An 18,913-nucleotide genomic window follows, 5' to 3' on the forward strand; every position below is an offset into this window, starting at 1 on the left:
ACAGGGAGGCCGGGAAAGAACAAGGGGAAACAAGGAGAATGAAAAAGGGACCAAGGAGGCTGTTCATAGCGTCCAACGCTGCGTACTGACTCTCCCGCAAGCGGGCCTGCCTTTGTTCTTCCTCCATTCTTTTTGAGAAAAACCTCTTCCTGTGTGTCCGTTGTTCACTCTCTTGTGTTCAAATAAAGCTAGATTATTGAGAACGGCGGACCGCAAAGGAAAAAAAAGCGAGCGTGACGGCCTCGGTGTGCGCCTGCGCGCTGGCGGCGGCTGTGGCGGGGCCCGGCGGGGAGCGGGTCCGGAGCAGGCTCCCGGACCCAAAACTGAAGGGGGCGTCTGGGGCGTCAGGGAGCTCCCTCGCCTGGCCCTCGGCGGCCTAATGGAGTAAGAGGGGTTGGCTGTGAATGTGAGTATCGACGGGCGGGCCTGCGTTGAGCGTATCGGAGCCCAAGGGTCCCGCTGGTCTGCCCCTTAGGGAGGTTGTGGGGCTGCAAGACACCGCCGGGTTTCTACTCCTGCAGGCTGCGGCGCCGGGGCAACCTGGTGGTCCACTCTCCCAGAGCCGGCGCGGGTTTATGGGCAGGCGGTGCTGCTGGCTTCAGGGTACGGAGTTTCGCGGGGGTGTTCCAGCTCTGCTCCCAGCCCCAGAAGGAAACGTGGCTCCAAAGCCTTGACCTTTAGGGGAAGCCACTGACCTCCTTCGTCCCCAGTTGGGCAGGGAGTCCAAAGACCCTGGTCCTTAAAGCCCGTAGGTCTCAGGCCAGGGACACATTTCAACCTCTTGCGACTGACAACCTCCGTTCTTTTTCCTCCTTTCGTTTCTCTCCTTGTGGGATGCGTCTTGAGAATAACAACTAATAACAAATAGTAACAACAGCTTACTGTGTCCATTTAATATTTAGTCCGAATCTCGGTGTATAATTGTGGAGAGGAAACACTTTACACCCTCTTCCCGTTTCAATTTGTTGTGTAATCATCTTTGAGAGTAAGATTAAGCCATCTTATTGAGAAGTTTGAAATATCCATGGCTTTTAGCAACTTGAGATTGTCATCCTAGGTAAGGGAAGTTCTCTTACCTAGCAAATAAGTGCTGTATCCACCATAATGGTTTATATCCAGTTTATTCAAACCACAAATAACTTTTTTTTTTTTTTTTGAGACAAAGTTTTCGCTCTTGTTGCCAGGCTGGGGTGCAATGGCGCGATCTTAGCTCACTGCAACCTCCGCCTCCCAGGTTCAAGCGATTCTCCTGCCTCAGCCTACCCAGTAGCTGGGATTACAGGCACCCACCACCATACCTGGCTAATTTTTTGTATTTTTATTTATTTTTATTATTTTTTTTTTTAGGACGGAGTTTCGCTCTTTCGCCCAGGCTGGAGTGCAGTGGCGGGATCTTGGCTCACTGCAACCTCCGCCTTCCAGTTTCAAGAGATTCTCCTGCCTCAGCCTCCGAGTAGCTGGGATTGCAGGCGTGCACCACCACCATGCCCGGCTAATTTTTGTATTTTTAGTAGAGACGAGGTTTCACCATGTTGGCCAGGCTAGTCTCCAACTCCTGACCTTAGGTGATCCACCCACCTCGGCTTCTGAAAGTACTGGGATTACAGGCGTGAGCCACCACGCCCGGCCCACAGATAACTTTTGAGTGCTTACTAAGAGCTTAGTACTGTTGTAAATAGCATGGGAAATCTTAAAATTTGCTTTAAGCCCCGTTTTCAAGTTTGGTCGTGAATGAAATAATGAAAGACAATATTCAGATGCAACTGGAATTTATTTAGTATCTGCTACACATTTGCCAAATACCGTGCCGTGCCTAGAGTTAACTCTTGAGTCTAGAAGATGGTAGGAGTCCTTTAATTAGAAATACTAGATGGTTTTTGAGGAGAACTTTAAAATGGCCTGGAAGGGGCCAGGCGCGATGGCTCATGCCTGTAATCCCAGCACTTTGGGGGGCCGAGGCGGGCGGATCACCTGAGGTCAGGAGTTTGAGACCAGCCTGACCGACATGGAAAAACCCTGTCTCTACTAGAAATACAAAATTAGCTGGGCATGATGGCACATGCCTGTAATCCCAGCTACTTGGGAGGCTGAGGCAGGAGAATCGCTTGAACCTGGGAGGCGGAGGTTGCAGTGAGCTAGGATCGCGCCATTGCACTCCAAAAACGAAACTCTATCTCAAAAAAAAAAAATTAAAAAATAATAAATAAATAAAATGGCCTGGCAGGAGGTAGAGGGTGTGAACGAATCTGATCAGGCTAGTTCAGAACCTATTTTGTGTGTGTGTGTGTTTTGTTTTGTTTTTTTTTTTTAGACAGAGCCTCGCTCTGTCGCCCAGGCTGGAGTGCAGTGGCGCAATGCCAGCTCACTGCAGCCTCCGCTTCTTGGGTTCAGGTGATTCTCCTGTCTCAGCCTCCTAAGTAGCTGGGATTACAGGTGCCCATCACCATGCCTGGCTAACGTTTTATATTTTTAATAGAGATGGGGTTTCACCATGTTGGCTAGGCTGGTCTCGAACTCCTGACCTTAGGTGATCCACCCACCTCAGCCTCCCAAATTGCTGGGATTACAGGCGTGAGCCACAGTGCCCGGCCTCAAATGTTTTGATTAAAATGAAGATATTTAAAAAGGAAAGACTATGAATAGTGATTATTGTACATCTAGATTAGTGCACATGTAGTCTGAAGGCTGCTCTACAAGAGTTGAAAGGAATGGTAGATGCTAGACGACTTGGTTCTGGGACCAGGAATGGCTCAGTGAGAAGTCTATGTATTGTGTGTTTTGTAATTGGAGTATCTTAGTGGAGAGTTTAGGATTAATTTGTGTACCCAATGAATAAGAGCACCTGGGCAGACAAGTTACATATGAATGCTCTGCTTGGACCTCTAGCATGTAAAATCACTAGTGGAAACTCTACAGTCGAGTGTGTGTGTGTGTGTGTGTGTGTGTATGTATGTATGTGCATGTTTGTGCATGTTTTAATCTGAAAGAAACTATCAAGAAGCTCCCAGGTCTTCATCAATAAAGGATTGGTTAAATAAACGTATGCATTTGCTGGAAAGAATGAGCCAGCTCTATATGTGCTAATATTGAGTGACCTCCCATATAGTGAGAAAGAAAAGGTGCAAAAGAGGGTGTGCATTTTGCAACCACTGTGGTTTCATAAAAATACTATGTATTGCATATACAATTGGTCCTCCATATCCGTCCATGGGTTCTGCATCCATGGATTCTACCAACTTTGGATGGATAATATTTGGGGAAAAAAAATGCACAAATTTCTGAAAAGCAAAACTTGAATTTGCTATGTGCTGAGTACATACTACATTGCATCCACATAAATGAAGTTATGTGTTGCCATTGTATTAGGTCTTGTATGTAATCTAGAGATGATTTAAAGTATACGGAAGGTACGTGTAGGTTACATGCATATACTGTGCCATTTCATATAAGGGTCTTCAGCATTCTCAGATTTTGGTATTGAGGGGGATCCTGGAACCAATCCCCCATGGATATCGAGGGACAACCGTATATGCATAGAATATCCTCTGTGGAGGATAGTCAAAATCATAGAGACAGAAAGTAGAATGGTGGTTGCTAGGGGTTGAGGGAGGGGGAAATGAGGAGTTACTATTTAATAGATACAAAGTTTCAGTTATGCAAGATGCAAATAGTTATGGAGACGGATGGTAGTGATGGTTGTACAACATTATGAATGTATTTAATACCACTAAACTACACTTAAATGGTTAAAATGGTAAATTTTATGTTTTGTATTTTCTTGCAAAAAAATTGAAAAATATCTCTGGAAAACAAACTCACAAGAGTGGCTGGCTGGAAGTGGTGGTGGCTAGGAAACAGGAGAGGGTAGTAATAACTTTCCTGAAAAGTTTTTTATTTTATTTTATTTTATTTTATTTTTAATTTTTTTTTTTTTTGAGGCGGAGTCTCGCTCTGCCGCCCAGGCTGGAGTGCAGTGGCGCGATCTCGGCTCACTGCAAGCTCCGCCTCCCGGGTTCACACCATTCTCCTGCCTCAGCCTCTCCGAGTAGCTGGGACAACAGGCGCCCGCCACCACGCCCGGCTGATTTTTTTTTTATATTTTTAGTAGAGACAGGGTTTCACCGTGGTCTCGATCTCCTGACCTCGTGATCCGCCCGCCTCGGCCTGCCAAAGTGCTGGGATTACAAGCGTGAGCCACTGCGCCCGGCCTGAAACAACATTTTTTGAGGACCTGCTGTACCTTGTGGAATAGCTAGATGAAACTAATTAACATATGTATTACTTATAAGTTTTTCTGGTGAGAACACATAAATCTTGCATCACTTTCTAATGTCCCAGAAGATGTTCATGTAGGTGAAAAATCTGTTTATAATTATCTGAGCCTCAAACCAAATTTGTTTAACATAAACATACAGTATTTTTTTTTGTTTTTTTTTTCTGAGGTAAGGTCTCACTCTGACCCCCCAGGCTGGAGTGCAGTGGCATGGTCTTGGCTCACTGCAACCTCTGCCTCCTGGGTTCAAGTGATTCTTGTGTCTCAGCCACCTGAGTAGCTGGGATTACAGGCATGCACCCCCAAGCCCAGCTAATTTTTTTTTTTGTAGAAATGGGGTTTTGCCATGTTGGCCAGACTGGTCTTGAACTCCTGGACGCTAGCGATCCGCCCGCCTCCGCCTCCCAGCTGCTGGGATTACAGGCGTGAGCTACCGCACCCAGTCAACACAGAGTATTTTTTGCCTGAAGCATAGTTAATGTGTAAATCAAGGGATTGTGCTTTCTTTAGTTCAGAAAGATTATTGAATTGGTCACTATTTTTGGAAATTATATTGCAGACAGCAATGCTGTTTGTGTTTGTTTGTTTTGAGACAGAGTCTCACTCTGTAACCCAGGCTGGAGTGCAGTGGCATGATCTTGGCTCACTGCAACCTCTGCCTCCTGGGTTCAAGCAATTCTCGTGCCTAAGCTTCCTGAGTATGTGGGACTACGGGCACGCATCACCACACCTGGCTAATTTTTGTATGTTTAGTAGAGGTGGGATTTCACTATGTTGGCCAGGCTGGTCTTGAACTGCCTCAGCCTCCCAAAGTACTGGGATTACAGGCGTGAGCTGCCATGCCCAGCCTATTCATGGTATTTTTTATCAACAATATCACATGCCTATCTCTATTAGTCTGATTTTGTAGTAGTCACATTTATAGTTTTATTCTTCTAATATAGTCATGTCTGAGCATTTATATGTTGATATACGTGTTACTTTATAACTCACTTTCCTTTAATTTTTCATTTTTATTATAGTTAGCACATTATATTGATATTTGAAGTTTTACATGTGCAAGTCACAGTAGCTCTGCATTTTATTTCAGGAAGGATAAGAAGGTTATTACAAAATATTTACAATAAAAGGGGGTACAAAATATCTTTAAAGAAAAAATTACGTAGTGACAATTGGGGAAGCTGGCTGATCAGAACACGGGGGATTGTTATAATAATCCTTCTATTTTTATGTATGAATGAAAATTTCCACAATGATATGTTTTAGGAAAAAAGAGTTGGGTCTGATGTGATTGAGAATTGCTGCTCTACAGTGTGCCTCAGAAATAGCCACAATTGGGATAAATGTTATAAAGAAGAGACAGGGTTTCAGAAGAGCAGTGCACAGTGAGGGGTATGACCTAGTCTGGGAGATGAGGGAGTGCTTTCCTAGGCAACTAACATTTGGACTGAGATTTGAAGGATGAGTAATTAACTAGATGAAAAGGAGTAAGAGCTTTCCAAGGAGAGGGACCAGCATATGAAAAAGCCTTAAGGTGGGAGGAGTGTGGTAGGTGGGAAGAACTGAAAATGCCATTTTGTCTGATCACAGAGATCTACAAGAAAGTAGCTTAAACCTAAGTAATACACATTAGCAAGGGTTGTGTCAAGCTGGCCTTGTAAGACCTTTTAATTATTTTGATTTATATCTTACATAATTAGATGCCTTTGAAGGGCTTTTAATAGTGAGGGACAAAGGCATAAAACATAAGCATGCATGAGAATAGTTTTTTCAGTGTATAGTTGAGCAAACCATGTATGTGTATGTTTAGATGGAGGCACCATAAAATTGAGGTAGGCTGGAATGCCGAGCCACATCATGAACAGCTGCCATTCAAGAGTCACCCAGGTCCCAGCAGACTTTGTCACTAAACCTAGGGCCTCCTGCTCTCCATCGCATGATTGAGGATATGTCTTCTTTGATCAGTCTGTCCTGCTCGAGCATTGCTTGGAGCCATTCGAAGAGGCTGGTGGCTCTCAAAAGTGCAAACTTTTGTGTCTTTATTTATTTTTATTTATTTATCGAGACAGAGTTTTGCCCTTTTGCTGAGGCTGGAACGAAGTGGCACTATCTCGGCTCACTGCAACCTCTACTCCCCGGGTTCAAGCGATTCTCCTGCCTCAGCCTCCCGTATAGCTGGGATTATAGGCTCCTGCCACCACACCAGACTAATTTTTATATTTTTAGTAGGGATGGGGTTTTGCTATGTTGGCTATGCTGGTCTCAAACTCCTGACCTCTGGTGATCTGCCTGCGTTGGCCTCCCAAAGTTCTAGGATTACAGGCGTGAGCCACTGTGCCTGGCCGAGACCCTCTCTTTAAAAAAAACATCAATATAAATGATTTCCACACAACAACTGGAGAATATACTTCTTTCCCCAAGCGTATATATAAACCAGATGCTGGGCTGTAATTCTCGGTATAGTTGAAAGGATTGAAATAATATAGTATATGTTCTTTGACTGTAATAAAATTATTATTATTATTATTATTTATTAATTTTTTTTTTGAGACAGAGTTTCGATCTTGTAGCCTAGGCTGGAGTGCAGTGGCGTGATCTCAGCTCACTGCAACTTCTGCCTCCCAGGTTCAAGCGATTCTCCTGCCTCAGCCTCCCAAATAGCTGGGATTACAGGTGCCCACCACCATGCCCAGCTAATTTTTGTATTTTTAGTAGAGATGGGGTTTCACCATGTTGGCCAGGCTGGTCTCAAACTCCTGACCTCAGGTGATCCACCCACCTCCGCCTCCCGAAGTACTGGGATTATAGATGTGAGTCATAGCTCCTAGCCTCTTAATAAGATTAAATTAGAAACCAAGATGTGTAAAAGGCCACAAGTATTTGGAAATTCAATGAATCTTCTAAATAATCTGTGAGTCAAAGAAGAAATCACAAGAGAAATTAGAAAGTACTTTGAACTGAATGATAATGAAAATACGACATCAAAATTTGTGGGATAACTGTCATGGCCAAGGGGAGCCAAAGGAGAGATGATGACTAAATGTAATGTGGTATCCTCTATGACATGCTGGAAGAGAAAAAAGGTAGGAGGTAAAGAATGAGGACATCTGGGCTGGGCATGGTGGTTCACGCCTGTAATCCCAGCACTTTCAGAGGCCAAGGAGGGCAGATTGCCTGAGGTCAGGAGTTCCAGACCAGCCTGGCCAACATGGTGAAACCCCGTCTCTACTAAAAACACAAAAGTTAGCCGGGCGTGGTGGCAGGTGCCTGTAAAGCTACTCGGGAGGCTGAGGCAGGAGAATTGCTTGAACCTGGGAGGCGGAGGTTGCCGTGAGCCAAGATCATGCGACTGCACTCCTGCCTGGGAGACAGAGCAAGACTGCGTCTCAAAAAAAAAAAAAAAAAAAAAAAAAAAGAGAACATCTGAATAAAATATGGCTTCCATAATAACAGTGTATCAGTGTATCAGGCTGGGCACGGTGGCTCATGCCTGTAATCCCAACACTTTGGGAGGCCGAGGCGGATGGATCACAAGGTCAGGAGTTTGAGACCAACCTGGCCAATATGGTGAAACTCCATCTCTACTAAAAATACAAAAATTAGCGGGGCGTGGTGGCGGGTGCCTGTAGTCCCAGCTACTTGGGAGGCTGTGGCAGGAGAATTGCTTGAACCCAGGAGGCGGAGGTTGCAGTGAGCCAAGATTGTGCCATTGCACTCCAGCCTGGACAACAGAGTGAGACTCTGTCTCAAAAAATAAAATAAAATAAAATAAATAACAATGTATCAATATTGGTTTGTTAATTGTGACAAATGTAACATTGCGATGTAAGATTTTTGTTTTTTTTTTTTGAGACGTAGTTTCAGGCGGAGGTTACAGAGGTTGCAGTGAGCTGAGATAGCACCACTGCACTCCAGCCTGAGCAACAGAGTGAGACTGTGTCTCAAATAAATACATAAATAACAGTGTATCAGTATTGGTTTGTTAATTGTGACAATTGTAACACACTAATGTAAGTTTTTTGTTTTTTTTTCTTTTGAGGCTGAGTTTCACTCTTGTTGCTCAGGCTGGAGTGCAGTGGCCGGATTTTGGCTCACTGCAACCTCCGCATCTCGGGTTCAAGTGACTCTCCTGCCTCAGTCTCCTGAGTAGCTGGGATTACAGGTGCTTGCCACCAAGCCCAGCTAATTTTTTTTCTTTTTAGTAGAGACAGGGTTTCACCATCTTGGTCACGCTGGTCTTGGAACTCCTGACCCCAGGTGATCCACCTGCCTCAGCCTCCCAAAGTGTTGGGTTTACACGCATGAGCCTCCATGCCTGACCAACCTGGATAATTTTTTACTTTTTTGTGGATACACGAATTTTGCTGTGTTGACCAGCCTGGTCTTGAATTCCTGGCTTCAAGCCATCCTCCCAAAGTGCTGGGATTACAGACGTGAGCCACTGACCTGGCCAAATGAAAGATGTTAATATGGGAAACTAGACGTGGGGGTATATGGAAACTATACTATCTCTATCTTTGCCACTTTTCTATAAATCTAAAACAATTCTAAAATAAAATGTTTATTAAAAAGTACTAAAAAATGTGGGATGCCACTAAAGCAGTGCTTAAGAGAAGTTTCTGGGTTTAAACATATTTATTGGAAAAGAAAAAAGGCCTGAAGATTTGACCTCAAGTTCTACCTTAAGAACAAAATAAACCCAATGTATGTAAAATGAAAGGTAATAAAGACAGCAGTTGAAATTAAAGAAATAGAAAAATACAATAGACAAAGTTAGTTCTTTGAAAAGATTAATAATATTAACAAACCCATAGATAGACTGATAAAGAAAAACACAGTTGACCCTTGAACAGCTCAAGGGTTGGGGACACCGATACCCTGTGAAGTCAATAATCCATCTATAGCTCTTGACTCCCCCAAAACTTAACTACTAATAGTTTATTGTTGACCAGCAGCCTTACTGATAACATGAGTTAATTAACACATTTTGCATGTTATACATGTTGTATATCCTTAAAGTAAGCTAGAGAAAAGAAGATATTATTAAGGAAATCTTAAAGAAGAGAAAGTATACAGTTGACCCTTGAACCGCACAGGTTTGCGGTTTGCAGGTCCACTTATACACAGATTTTTCTCTGCGTCTGCTACCCCTGAGACAGCAAGACCAACCCCTCCCTTGCTTCCTCCTCAGTGTACTCAATGTGAAGACTGAGGATGGAGACCTTTATGATGATCCACTTTATGAATATATACATATACAAAATGGATAAAGATTACTAAATGTACTGTTAACAATAAGATGAAGCTGGGTGTGGTGTCTCACACCTGTAATCCCAGCACTTTGGGAGGCCGAGGCTGGTGGATCACCTGAGGTCAGTTCTCAATCAGCCTGGCCAACATGGTGAAACCCAGTGTAAGGTGGCTAAAGTGAGGATGGCAGTAGGTTTGGATTCCTTATTTACTTACTTGTAGTTTGTCACTTCTCAGTCACCTTGGTTAAGATCACAGAGTTGGATGGTTTGTATTTCCTTGGCTTCTAGTCTTTGTCAAGGCCTTTAAAAAGAGCAGTGCTTCCCATCTAGAAGACTGGGCTAATTACAGTATTTCAGAAAGCTTAATGGAATTTATGTATTTACCCAATTTAAGAATATATAAACTAAAGTTACTTTGCCTGGAATCATGTCACCTCAGGGTTTAAATACGAAATCTTCCTTATCAATTGAATACTTTGCTGGCAGTTATATTTTGATTTTTTAAGAAAATGAAAATGAGTATTCTTAATACATGCAGATTAGAAATGAGTTGTGAAAGAAAAAAATAACTAAAAAGAGGGAGACTTTGATTAAAATGTTGATATAGAGTATTTCTGTTATACTGTATGGCTTTATTTTTTATCCATTTACTAGGGGTTGATGTTGTTGGCTTTGTCAAATAAAAGAACAGTTTGTATTTTAGTGCTTGGTTTTCAACCAAGTAAATATATAAAAACTCCACAGTAACTGCTATAATTTCTACCAGAGAGTCACACTCTATTACTGACTTTATTGCTTCTAAGTTTCTTGTTTCTGTTTTGCTTTGGTGGTTAATAACTGGAAGCACAATTTAAAACATTTCTGGACATATCTTTACCAATTTCTCTAACCCTTAGAATAGTGCTTAGTGCTCAATAAATGTTTGTTGAATGAAGTAACAAAATAACGCATGTAAGTAGTAATTAAAGTTGAAGTAGATATTACATTATAAAGCAGTTAGAAGTAGTATGCTATAGCACTTAACATTTCTGTTTGAGATTTAAGAGATTATTAGTAATATGGAAAGTATAAATAATACTGTACCTGTCCACAAAGGTATATTTCTTTGTTTTGGTAGCTAATTGACATTCAGCTTTCTTAAATGTCCATATTTTTTACCCCATAATCCTACTTTAGTGTTTTGAATTTTATTTTTTATTTTAATTTTTTGAGACAGAGTCTCACCGTGTCGCCCAGGCTAGAGTGCAGGGGCGTCATCTCGGCTCACTACAACCTCTGCCTCCTGGGTTCAAGCGATTCTCCTGCCTCAGCCTCCCGAGTAGCTGGGATTACAGGCACGTGCCACCATACCCAGCTAATTTTTGTATTTTTAATAGAGACATGTTGGCCAGGCTGGTCTTGAACTCCTGACCTCAAGTTATCCACCCACCCCAGCCTCCTGGGATTATAGGCATGAGCCACCATGCCTGGCCTGAACTTTATTATTGAATAAAATTATTTAGGCATTCAGTAATATTATGAAGTGGGTTGGCCGGGCGCGGTGGCTCACGCCTGTAATCCCAACACTTTGGGAGGCCGAGGCGGGCGGATCACGAGGTCAGGAGATGGAGACCATCCTGGCTAACACGGTGAAACCCCATCTCTACTAAAAATACAAAAAATTACCTGGGCGAGGTGGCGGGTGCCTGTAGTCCCAGCTACTCGGGAGGCCGAGGCAAGAAAATGGTGTGAACCCCAGGGGGTGGAGCCTGCAGTGAGTCGAGATCGCGCCACTGAACTCTAGCCTGGGCCACAGCGAGACTCCATCTCAAAAAAAAAAAAAAAAAATTATGAAGTGGGTTGCATGGCAAGAAAACTGCCGAGTAATCAGAGGAGTGGAGAACCTTAGGCCTCTTTGATTTGTCCTTCTGCCATATTATCTAGGAGTTATAGATTAAACTATGGTAGTTTGTAACCTCATTATGTCACAGTTTTAAAGTCTCATAAGGAATGTACCCTAGATGAGGAAGCAGATCTATTAGAGCCTGATGTTTTCTGTAGAGGAAGGAATAATACTGCTTGGGGAGTAGATTTAAAATTTCATATAGAGCATCTCTAGCAGGGACTTGAGGAAAGTGTGCTAGTGCTAGAGGATTGTGAAAGAGTAAACCATTGTTGAGTCTTAATCTAAACCCCTGGTATTTTCTTTCTTTCTTTCTTTCTTTTTTTTTTTTTTTTTTTTATAGAGAGCCTCACTCTTACCCAGGGTGAAGTACAGTGGCACAATCATAGCTCATTATAACCTCAAACTCCTGGGCTCAAGGAATCCTCCTTGCTGTGCCTCCCAAGTAGCTGGGATTACAGGCATGAGCCATAGTACCCAGCTAATTCTTTCATTTTTGTAGAGACACTGTGTTGCCCAGGCTGATGTTGAACTCCTGTCCTCAGGTGATCCTACCACCTCAGCCTCCCCAAGTGCTGTGATTACAGATGTGAGCCACTGTGCCTGGCCTCAAACCCTAGTATTTACTCAGCTTAGTTACTAAACTCACATTTAGTAACCCAAGATGGATAATTCCATTTGGAATAATCAAATACTTTTGAATTGCTTACGATATGTCATATACTGTTCTAAGTGCTAGACCGAACTATAGTAGTGAACAAAATATGCAAAGTCCTTTTTCTCACAGAATTTAAATTTTAATTGGCAGAGACAGAGAATAACAAATACATACTATGTTAGGTAGTAAAAGATAATGTTCCAGATATCGCTTGTTCATAAACTATTCCAAAATTTCCTGGCTTAAAACAACCTTGTATTGTGTCTCACAATTCTCTGGGTTGAAGAGGGTTTATCTGGATGGTGTATGTATTGGTCTCACTTGGGGGTCTCTCATTGGTGGCTGGACCTGGAGCCCCCAAGATGGCTCACGCTTCTGGCTGTCAGTTGGTCCTGCTTGTTGTTTGGGTACTCATTGGGGGCCTCAGTTCTGTTTTTACCTGGCCTTAACCTGTGGCTTTGGCTTCTCACATCAAGGTGGCTGGCTTTCAAGAGGGAGCGTAACAAGTGGGCAGAGGCAGAAGGTACAGATTTCTGAAAGCCCAGCCTCTTAAGTTATACAGCATCACTTCTGCCACATTTTATTGATCAAAATAGTTCACAGGGAGGGGAAACAGACTCCATCCACCTTTTCATGGATGGTGGCAAGATCACATTGCAAAAGAGCACAGAGGGTAGCAGATGTTGTTGAGGCCTTCTATGGAAACATGATCGACCACAGTGCTATAAAAAATTAAGCAGGTTAATAGGGGAATAGAGAAACTGGAACTATGTGGAGAGGTGGGGTGTCAGAAAGTGCAATATTATGTAGAGGGTCAGGCAGGGCCTCTCCCATAAGGCAATATTTTAGATACCCAATGGAAATGAATGAGCCACAGGAAGCATAAGGACTTTTTAAGGAAGAATATTCCAGGCAGAGAACAGAAAATGTAGAGGTGCTAAGGTGGGAGGATCTGTGATGTGAACAAAGAATAGCAACGAGGGGAATGCGAGTGCACTAGAATGATAGAGGAAGAACAGGAGGGCATGCGAATGATTTGGAGAGGAAGAGAGAAACAGATTTTGTAGCCATGGCAAAGACTAGGTTTTCTGTGAGTGAGATGGACACCATTGGGAAATTCTGAGCAGAGGAATTACATACAGGTTAAGTTCCTTTATCCGAAATGCTTGGGACCAAAAGTGTTGTGGAGTTCAGATTTTTTCGGATCTTGGAATATTTGCATACTTACTGGCTGAACATCCCAAATTGAAACATTCCAAATCTAAGCTGCTTCAGTGGGCATTTCCTTTGAGCATCATGTTGACACCCAAAAAGTTTCCGGTTTTGGATCATTTCAGATTTCAGATTTTTAGATTTGGAATGTTCAACCTGTATACGTTCTAACTTAAACTTTTTTTTTTTTTTTTTTTTTTTTTTTTAGACAGTGTCTTGCTCTGTCGCCCAGGCTGGAGTGCAGTGGTGCAATCTCGGCTCACTGCAACCTCTGCTCCCGGGTTCAAGCAATTCTGCCTTAGCCCCCTGAGTAGCTGGTATTAATAGGCACCTGCCACCACGCCCAGCTAATTTTTGTATTTTTAGTAGAGACGAGGTTTCACCATGTTGGCCAGGCTGGTCTCTAACTCCTGACCTCGTGATCTGCCCGCCTCGGCCTCCCAAAATGCTGGGATTACAGGTGTGAGCCACTGCACCTGTCCATTCTTTTTTTTTTTTTTTTTTTGAGACAGAGTCTCGCTCTGTCACCCAGGCTGGAGTGCAGTGGCACAATCTCGGCTCACTGCAAGCTCCGCCTCCCGGGTTCACGCCATTCTCCTGCCTCAGCCTCTCCGAGTAGCTGGGACTACAGGCGCCCGCCACCACGCCCGGCTAATTTTTTTTTATATTTTTTAGTAGAGACGGGGTTTCACCGTGGTCTCGATCTCCTGACCTCGTGATTCGCCCGCCTCGGCCTCCCAAAGTGCTGGGATTACAAGCGTGAGCCACCGCGCCCGGCCTCTGTCCATTCTGAATTAAACTTTAAAAGAATCTTATTCTAAGAATCTTTGGCTACACTCAAAACACTGTTTTGAGAATCAGCTGTGAGAGGACAAGAGCAGAAGGAAGGAGTCATTTCAGTAGTAGGGTAACGCCGTGTGGGATGATAGATGTGCTGGGTGGTGAGAAGTGTTGGAATTTGGCTATATATAAAGGTAGGCCTGACAATTTCCTAACGAGGGTGGATATGGGGTGAAAAAGAAGGATCAAGGATGGCTCCCAAAATGTTTACCCTATGTACCTGGAAACAGAAAGACTGGGGGAGGAGCAAGGTGGAGGTGAGGAAGATAAGACTTGTAATTTTGGTTGTGTGAAGATGAATGTAAGAAGGTATCTGAGGAGAAAAGGTTACTAAATGTTACTTCCTCATTGCAGGTTTGACGTTGAGTGCTTCAGATCTGGTCACTATGGTACGAGAACGAAAATGCATATTGTGCCACATCGTGTACAGCTCAAAAAAGGTAATAATGGAAGAGGGAGAATCTGGGGCTTTATGACTATTTTTTAAAGAGACATGTTATTAATAGATGTTATTAATATTAATAGACATGTTATTAATAGGAAAAGCTTTGACAATGTCTTATTTATGCTTCTTTTCTTTCCTAAACCATAGTCTCATTCCACTGGTTTCTTTCTCGTTACTGCCACCTAAAGCCAGTAGCTGTATTATTAAACTTCTGTCCATCCCAAATTTGAGGGTATTCAAAACTAGATGACAGGGAAATTTAGTAACCAGTTATAGGGAAGATACCTTAAAATTCCAAGGTTATTTGAAGTTATACTGCTTTGTGCAGTTTTAAGATCATGTACTTTTTGATTAGCTAAGGATATAGCATTTATTATATGTACTTGCATTCTGTTTATGGCTGTGCTTGTGAAAAGTGCAGCACAGCAGAAATGGTATTAACAATATCCTAGATGTCCACAAGGTGGGGATGTTGCTCAAAGTAAAACTTTTTTTTTGAAATGGAGTCTTACTGTGTTGCCCAGGCTGGAGTTCAGTGGCACAATCTCAGCTCACTGCAACCTCTGCCTCCCCAGTTCAAGTGATTCTCCTGCTTCAGCCTCCCAAGTAACGGATTACAGGCATGTGCCACCAGGCATGGCTAATTTTTGTATTTTTAGTAGAGACAGGGTTTCACCATGTTGCCCAGGCTGGTCTTGAACTCCTGACCACAGGTTATTCACCTGCCTCGGGCCTGTCAGAGTGCTAGGATTATAGGCATGAGCCACTGTGCCCGGCCAAAACATCTTTTTAGGACCTAAAATTGGCTGCAATTTGGGTCACTTTTTGCCTTTACCTGCCTTTATCATTTGCTTTCAGAGTAGGGCTGCTAGTTTAAATACTGAGGAATTTATTCTCCTTGCTTTTAAGATGCTCTTGATTGTCACTGGAAATTCAGAGAACTGGGAGGATCATGGGCTAGGTTAGCCAGGGAAGTGTGAGTGGAAGTGTTAAACTTTGAAAAGTGTCTAGAGTAACGATGGTTTAAGAGAAATGAGGAAGAAATATTTTAGGTAGGAGAACAACATGTACAGAGACAAATGGAATGGAGTATGACCGTTCTAGGAGTTGGCAAGAAGGCTCATCTGATTAAAACAGTTTTGCCTTGGGAATAGCAGGACTGTAATTTGTAATTAAGTGAAGACAGTTGATGAATAGTGTTGGATGCCAGATTGAAGGGTCGATTATGATCCACCAAGTAGACTTGGGTGGATACTATTTTTTTTCTATCTAGATTTCTGTTAGTGATGGAAAAATTAGTGAGATTTAAAAATCATGTTTAATAATATACCTGCTACTGTTTACAAAAATAAAAGAATGCTCTTCTAGTTTTAAAAATTTGATGAAGGTTTATACAAATTGTCAATAAGTCAGAATTCCTTATGACTACTTTCACGTTGGACAGAGGTAGGGAGAAGATGTGAGATGGATAGGCTGCTGCTCAGAGATGTGATATCAGAGTTTCATAGAATAGCAGCCCTATCTTGTGATACCATGATTTTGTGATTTTGCCATTTTAAATCTTTCTGGCTCTTCTACTCTGGTTTCAAACATACTTTTATCTCTTCATTCTTTTCCGTGATCATAATGAAGTTAAATGAAGGGCTGGAATTATCTACTCCTGCCCTAGGAAAAGCTGATTGTTGTTTTTATTTTCCTTTTTTTTAAAAAAAGGAAAAGCTGGTTGTAGTTTTCATTTTTATTTTTATTTTTTCCTTTTTTATTTTTTTTTTAAAGCAAGGGAATGGCCTGCTTTAAGTGAGCGGTATGATTTAAGAAAATAACAAAATGGGTTAGTTGGAAGGGATAACTGATACTTATTTTCAGATAGGACTATGAACAATTGATGTTGAAGCCGTGCTTGTCTCCAATTTCCCAAACTAGTGTAACTCTGGTTTCTCCAAATAAACTATGGAGGAGAAAACGTTCTAAGTGACTTGAGTATGGGGAAAAGCTGTGTAAGGTATCCCTGAGTATCCTGAGGCCCATTAACATATAAAATACTGAGAAGCCCTGGAGTTAAATATATGTGTATAATAGAGATGGAGTCTCACTACGTTGCCCAGCTGGGCTTGAACTCCTGGCCTCAAGTGTGAGCCACTACACCTGGTCATATTTTTTGTATTATTCAGTGTTTTCCACATGTGTTTAACCATGAGTGCCCCCCTCCCCTCCAACCAACCCAGCCTTTAAAAATACAATACTGCTTAATATACAAGGCCTAAACAGAAGCCTAATACATGAGAAGGAATGCATTTGGGGCTATTACCTTAATCCCATGCCTGTGGATCTTTTTTCTTTTCTTTCTTTTTTTTTTTTTTTTTTTTTTTTTTGTTGTTGTTGTTTTGTTTCATTTTGAGACAGGGTTTTACCCTGCTGCCTAGGCTGGAGTGCAGTGGAGCCATCTCAGCTCACTGCAACCTCTGTGTCCCAGGCTCAGGTGATGCTCCCATCTCAGCTTCCGGAGTAGCTGGGACTACAGGCATGTGCCACTATGTTCAGCTATTTTTTAATTTTAAAATTTTTTTTGTAGGGATGAGGTCTTACTAGGTTGCCCACACTGATCTTGAACTCCTAGGCTCAAGTGATCCCTTCACCTCGACCTCCCAAAGTACTGGGCTTACAGGTGTGAGCCACCATGTCTGGCTGAATTTTTTCTAATGATTTTTGAAAGTTCAGTTGTCTCACTATTTGCATTCATTCCTTGGAGCAGGATGGGAGAAGGTTTTGCATGTAAATTTAGGACAAGATTAGTGAAGTGTTTTAAAAAAAATTAAAAGTCACATTAAAATGATTAGTGGGTGATAACATTGGTATAGTAAGAAGAATCAGTTTTTATGTCAGACAGACCCATTTCAATGAATGCTGTTTTGGTCAGGAATGGTTTTGTTGTAAGGAACAGAACTCACTTACATTTAGCTCAAGTAAAGGGGATTAGGCATATTGGTAAGCATCTACATCAAGGAAGAATTGAATAACAGGAAGCATAAGGACTTGAGAAGATTTTTTTTTTTTTTTTTTTTTAGACGGCGTTTTGCTCTTGTCGCCCAGGCTGGAGTGCAATGGCGCGACCTTGGCTCACTGCAACCTCCACCTCCTGGGTTCAAGTGATTCTCCTGCTTCAGCCTCCTGAGTAGCTGAGATTACAGGCATGCGCCACCACACCCAGCTAATTTTGCATTTTTAGTAGAGACGGGGTTTCACCATGTTGGTCAGGCTGGTCTCGAACTCTTGACCTCAGGTGATCCACCTGCCTCGGTCCCCAAAGTGCTGGGATTACAGGCGTGAGCCACCGTGCCCCGCCGAAGATGTGTATATTAATGGGTTTTTTCATTCTATTCTGTCACTAACTTGTCTTAGTTTTCAGGTCTGCAAGTGTTAATTTTAGTTAGTGGCCAATCAGTTGTGGCTAGAAGAGGTAATGTGTAAAGCTACTCTCTCATTTTTTTATTTTTGATTTTTTTTGAGACAGAGTCTTGCTCTGTCTCCAGGCTGGAGTGCAATGGCGCGATCTCGGCTCACTGCAACCTCCGCCTCCCAGGTTCAAGCGATTCTCCTGCCTCAGCCTCCTGAGTAGCTGGGATTACAGGCACGCGCTGCCACGCCCAGCTAATTTTTGTACTTTTATTTTATTTTATTTTATTTTATTTTATTTTTTGAGACGGAGTCTCGCTCTGTCGCCCAGGCTGGAGTGCAGTGGCACAATCTCGGCTCACTGCAAGCTCCGCCTCCCAGGTTCATGCCATTCTCCTGCCTCAGCCTCTCCGAGTAGCTGGGACTATAGGCGCCCGCCACCACACCTGGCTAATTTTTTGTATTTTTAGTAGAGACGGGGTTTCACCGTGGTCTCCCAAAGTGCTGGGATTACAAGCGTGAGCCACCGCGCCCGGCCGCTTTTTGAGTTTTGTGTATGTGTACACGTGTACATGTTTTTTTCTTTTTTCTTTTTTCTTTTTTTTGTGAGACGGAGTCTCGCTCTGTCACCAGGCTGGAGTGCAGTGGCACAATCTCGGCTCACTGCAGACTCCGCTCCCCGGGTTCAAGTGATTCTCCTGCCTCAGCCTCCTGAGTAGCTGGGACTATAGGCACACACTGCCATGCCCAACTAATTTTTGTATTTTTAGTAGAGATGGGGTTTCATCATGTTGGCCAGGATGGTCTCTATCTCCTGACTTCGTGATCTGCCCACCTCGGCCTCCCAAAGTGCTGGGATTACAGGTGTGAGCCACCGCACCCAGCTGTGTGCATGTTTTTAAGTGGCAGCTTTCCCACATATTTTCTTCCCTCTAAGGATGGGAAGAAGGGAACCTAC

General features: G+C 42.8%; 1 protein-coding gene across 4 annotated transcripts in view; it reads left to right on the plus strand.

Annotated features, from left to right (window-relative positions):
• The first annotated feature begins 244 nt into the window (after window positions 1-244).
• ZNF106 (zinc finger protein 106) overlaps window positions 245-18,913 on the plus strand; it is a 73,761-nt gene continuing 55,092 nt past the window's right edge. For all 4 annotated transcript variants that reach the window (XM_032176022.2, XM_032176023.2, XM_032176024.2 and 1 more), the window contains exons 1-2: window positions 245-406; window positions 14,472-14,557. In XM_032176022.2, the coding sequence (XP_032031913.1) occupies window positions 14,504-14,557 (54 nt within the window). In that variant the 5' untranslated portion in view covers window positions 245-406; window positions 14,472-14,503. The remainder of the gene's footprint in view (window positions 407-14,471; window positions 14,558-18,913) is intronic.

The sequence above is a fragment of the Hylobates moloch genome, unplaced genomic scaffold (assembly GCF_009828535.3).
Source record: "Hylobates moloch isolate HMO894 unplaced genomic scaffold, HMol_V3 SCAFFOLD_14, whole genome shotgun sequence".
Classification (NCBI taxonomy): domain Eukaryota; kingdom Metazoa; phylum Chordata; class Mammalia; order Primates; family Hylobatidae; genus Hylobates; species Hylobates moloch.